The sequence below is a fragment of the Portunus trituberculatus genome, chromosome 38 (genome assembly GCF_017591435.1).
Source record: "Portunus trituberculatus isolate SZX2019 chromosome 38, ASM1759143v1, whole genome shotgun sequence".
NCBI lineage: Eukaryota > Metazoa > Arthropoda > Malacostraca > Decapoda > Portunidae > Portunus > Portunus trituberculatus.
This window is the reverse complement of record NC_059292.1, coordinates 38184043-38189042: the sequence shown is the minus strand read 5'-3', so window position 1 is coordinate 38189042 and position 5000 is coordinate 38184043. Positions and strand designations below refer to the sequence as shown.

At 40.7% G+C, this 5000-nt stretch overlaps 1 protein-coding gene across 1 annotated transcript in view; it reads right to left on the bottom strand.

Annotated features, from left to right (window-relative positions):
* Positions 1-5000, bottom strand: part of LOC123514548 — an 82765-nt gene that overhangs the window by 30228 nt on the left and 47537 nt on the right. Inside the window, 2 exon segments of the mRNA XM_045272476.1 lie at positions 714-800; positions 4214-4497. Of these exon segments, the coding sequence (XP_045128411.1) occupies positions 714-800; positions 4214-4497 (371 nt within the window).

Genomic DNA, 5000 nt, shown 5'->3' with positions numbered 1-5000 from the left:
GTGTTACCTTATGTCAATGAACAGTGCGCACCCCATGCATGCATGCTTACCTGCCAAGGACTGCAGGTAAGATTATTTCATAACAAACATGTATTGCAATATTAATTTTTAAACAATTATTTTGGTGGCTTGGAAGCACATCATTGTGGCTGGCTTACAGTTAGCAAGTACAGATCTTACCACGGATGTTCGTGTATGCACGTATATAGCAACTATATAATAAGATATTTCACGTGCCCAGTTTGTCTTATAATTTTCTAATCTTTGTAATCATAAATAAAATGAGCAAATTTGAAGATCTTATTAAACAGTCAACCGAGTTCGCAGCCCATTTCAAATATTTCCTTTAGAGTAAAGAAAGATGGCAGGAGTCTTGAAATTCGACCGGAGTCACTGACAGCGGTGAGGAGCCGTGAGACGTTCAGCTGTGAGGCAATCGTGACTCTCGTGGAGGTTACTGCAACACTAACCCATCCTCCCACCCAAGAATCCAGAATGTAGCGATGTGCTTCATCCTGATGCCTCTGAGGGGGAATAACACCCTTGCTTTTACCTGACATAGAGTCCAAAGGTAAGGAGAAACACTCTAGAGGCTGCGTGTCTTGTGCTGCCTGTCCTTCACCTCTACCTTTCACGCCGACCCGGATGTCGCCATAAAGCAAGGGGAGGGGTCTGGCCCGGAATGAATCTGTCATATACCATCACCTGCTTACCTTGGCGACGCTGAGGGAGTACTGGTCTTGGGCCGTGAGCAGGCTGGCGGAGGTCCACCCGAGCTGACCGAGGAACTCCACCAGCGCCTGCACCAACCACCAGGGAGGGAAAGAAGGAAAGAGCACATTAGCTTCACGCTCGCTTAAAGATGAACAGTGAAGTGAACAGAACTGCTGATTTAAAGCCCACTCACTTCGTTTCTTTAACACAGTACATATTCACAGTCACTCTTACCATCACCAGTCATCAATCACTCATCACACTGGACTAATTAACGAGATTAACGAGTAGTGATTCAAACGACCTCCACACTGCCTTTCAATACACTAGTCATTCTTATACGCTTCACTCTTATCAATTAGCCATCAATTTCTTTTCTACGTAACTTATCAAGATATGTAAAAAGAATGACAGAAGAATTCATATAAACCCTCCCTCTAATTTTACTAAAACTATTCAGTAATATATGCCCAAATTCGCTTAAAACCACATTATGGTATTCGAAAACCAGTAAAGAAAGGCAAAATTAAGGTGAATAGCAACGCAGGAAAGAAACTATCCCAAACTTAATAAGATCCTCAATTGCTGTCAAAAATGTAATAAAATAAATGTCATTATACTAAAAAGTAAAAAATATTGGCCTTAACCCTCCAGTGGTGTTCAAAACAAAATAAACTAAATGCCATCGAAGTATAAAAAAAGTAAAATTATTATCGTTAGGCCTGACAGAATCTTATAATGGGGTCCAGGATGTAATAACAGAGACAGAACTGTACTGAACAAGGTGAAAATACCATACTAAACTAATATAATCCCATAATAATGTCAAGAAGGCAATAAAAACAGATACCACTGTACTGAAAGAAAAAGTGAAAATATCATTCCAAGCTTGACAAAACCTCGTACTGGTGTCCAGAATGCAATAAAAGAGATGCCATGGTACTCAAAAAAGTAAACAATTCTTTCTCACGCCTCGCACAGCCACGCCCTGTCTTCCTCGACCGCAGAAGGGCAGAGATTTGTCAAGAGTATATGGTGGTGGCAGCGGCCTTGGCTCGGTAAAGGTGTGTATGTAAGAACCTTAATGGATTCTGAGTTTTGGTGCGTGCTTTACATGGACAAACAAGGGGAAATATCACAAGTACAGTTAAAATTGCAGGTAATATCCTCGTTACATATGTACACGCCTCACTGATTATAGCGTGGCAAAGGAACCTAAAAGCATAAAGCCTAACACCTGGACGGAGGGGAAAAATAATATTAAAATAAAATGTAACTGGAATGATAATAACAAGCTTCTGCCAGACCGCAACAAAGACTGACCTTGGCTTGGGGGGAAAATATGAAGGTGTATTAGTGTCCTGTATATCTGTGTGTGTGTGTGTGTGTGTGTGTGTGTGTGTGTGTGTGTGTGTGTGTGTGTGTGTGTGTGTGTGTGTGTGTGTGTGTGTGTGTGTGTGTACCTGTACCTGCCTACCTGCCTGTCTGGTGTCGCTCCGGAATCTTAAGTGCACGGGGGGATCACCTTGAAACTGTTTTGAAATTTACTTTAGAGTGTGAGGCAGATGAAGGACGCTAATGCTACGTATCTTCAGGGGAAAAAAGGGAAGAAAAAAGAAAGAAAAAGAAAATAAAAAAATAAAAGGAAATGTAAGACACTCCACACATAGCAGAAGAAGAAAAGAAGAAGAAGAAGAAGAAGAAGAAGAAAGGAAAAAAAATAAAAGAAGTAAAAGGAAATGTAAGACACTCCACACACTTTTCTTGGTCTTTTTTTCTGCGCTTCCTCAGAAAAAAATAACAAAGTAAGAAAAAAATAAACGGATGAAATAATATTAATGAAATAGAAAAAGAAAAGAAAAATAGATACGTGTATTAAATAAAACTGGATAAATTATTAATAAAAGACAATTATAAACATATAGATAAACAAAATTAAACTAAATATAGTAACAAAGTCTTCGGAACTGTTACTTAATAACTTAATACAACACGAAATGCAAGTGGAACCATGCGTGCTTTGGGATCCGAGGGGTCTCCAAGCGCACGGGTTCGAATCCTGTCCACGGTCTGAGTGTAGGTTGGGCTTCCTCACTCGGGGCAACGGTTTCATAGCGGGTGGGGTTTCAGATAGAAGGTACCACAAAAAGCATCCCCTTTAGCCCAGAAATTCCCGTGAAAAGCCTACATGGTATAAAAAAAAGAGAGAGAGAGAGAGAGAGAGAGAGAGAGAGAGAGAGAGAGAGAGAGAGAGAGAGAGATTGACGAAAACAGCAACAAATACCAGAACAGCTTTTATAACTCGTAAGCACTATAATGAATGTCGTCCTTAACCTCATGGCAGGAACACGATTGACTACCGAAGGCATTAGATGGACATAAGAAAACGAAAAACCTCTAAACACTTCTCTTAATCCAATAGTGAGATAAAGAAGAACAAACTGCAAAGGAAGTCGCGTAAAGTTAATATGCATTCATATTTCCACTCCCCACAAGTTACTCCCTTCTTTATCACAAAACCTTCAACACCTCTCTTAATCCAATAGTGAGATACAGAAGAACAAACTGCAAAGGAAGTCGCGTTAAGTTAATATGCATATACACGTCTTATTCATATTTCCACTCCCCACAAGTTACTCCCTCCTTTATCACGCGTATAGATCTTATCAGCTGGCATCTCCCGTTAGCCGACTGAACTGGTGCTGTACATAATATTTCATCACACCAGTGCATGTAGCTGACCTTCCGGCCCTTGCTTGCCGCCTGTAAACGCAATCAATATTGTGTTATGGTGATGAGATGGCACAGGATGAAGCAGATCTTTATTTCCCTGATGATGAAGTCTTTCTCTGAGATTTCCTGTCGAAGTGTTAGAGAAATAATAATCAGTTTTTTGTAGGTGGGTTCTCGCAGAGCCCTATAGATAAGTATACGCGTGTGTTGATGAAGATGCCAGTCAGTGCTTTTGGAATTTAAATTAGCCTTATTTCAACACAGTGAGTGACTATTTCTGGGCAAAAAAAAAAAAAAAAAAGAGAGAGAGAGAAAAATGATGTTCTTTTTAGACCACAAAAACACAATGGAGAAACTAGCAACGATATTAACAAATTGCATGACTTCAAACTTAACCAGACTTAACATATCCTGGACCTCTGATGGAAACGTTCATGTTATTTCAATACTTTCCGATCTTGTGCTTCACTCTGTGTTTTTTCACCGCCACAATCCACACCGACTTTCCTTTACACAGTGGCTCGTATTCTGAAACGCTTTGCTCTCTCACCACGACTATTTTCAAAGGCCACAGAGATGATCAGCCGAATTTTCAAAAGTATTTCTCCTGTTAAAAATGTAAAAAAAAAACTTGTTAATCTGACACAAGAACCATAGAAAACCATACCCTTAAAACTAAACCCCTGTCACTTCAAGTAATATGTCTCGAAAGTAGTTGGGTGTGCCGCAGAAATGTTTCAGAATATGGGAAAGGATGAGCCCTCACCTGTCCTCTGTGCAGGGGCGGCAGCAGGGTGGCGGGCGGCAGGTGAAGCACGGGAACCTTGTACTGGCGCAGGAGGGAAGCCAGGCTGGGGTGGGTGGCTGTGGCGCCCGTCAGATCCATCACGCCCAAGGATCGAAGGGTGTCGTTGGATGAGGAGGAGACGGAGGAAGAGGCGGAGGGACACGAGGAGGCTGATGAAGGCCCCTCACGCAGCACCGGGAACACCTCGCCCAAGCCCTCAGCCGCCCTCGAGTCACGCCCGCAGGAATCGTACACATGTAGGCCTAAAGAAGAGATGGTAAAGGATAATGGTAGTTTGTAATTAGTAACAGATAGTAATAGGTTATGAAGTAATATGACAGTAATAGTAATAAGTAACAGTAATAAGAGACAAGAGATAGTAATAATAATAATAAAAAAAATAAATAATAGCACGAAACAGTAAACGATAAAAAAAAAACACAATAAAATCAACAGCTTAAAAAAAAATGCCAAGAAATGAAAAAAAAAAAAAAATAAATAAAAAAATAAAAAGAAAACACAACTTTACTGTCACCACAAACAACACACAACATGAAATAAACACCTCTTGACCTTTGAGTGCATCCTTATTATACACACAAGCACTGTTCCGTGTAAAAACAAAGTATAAGATGGTAAAAGAGATAGTGTGTATTATATATGAGGGAAGGAGAGATGGGAGGAGGAGGATAAGGAGGAGGAGGAGAAGGAAGAGGTGGAAGAGAAGTAGGAGGAGGAGGAGGAGGAGGAGGAGGAGGAGGAGGAG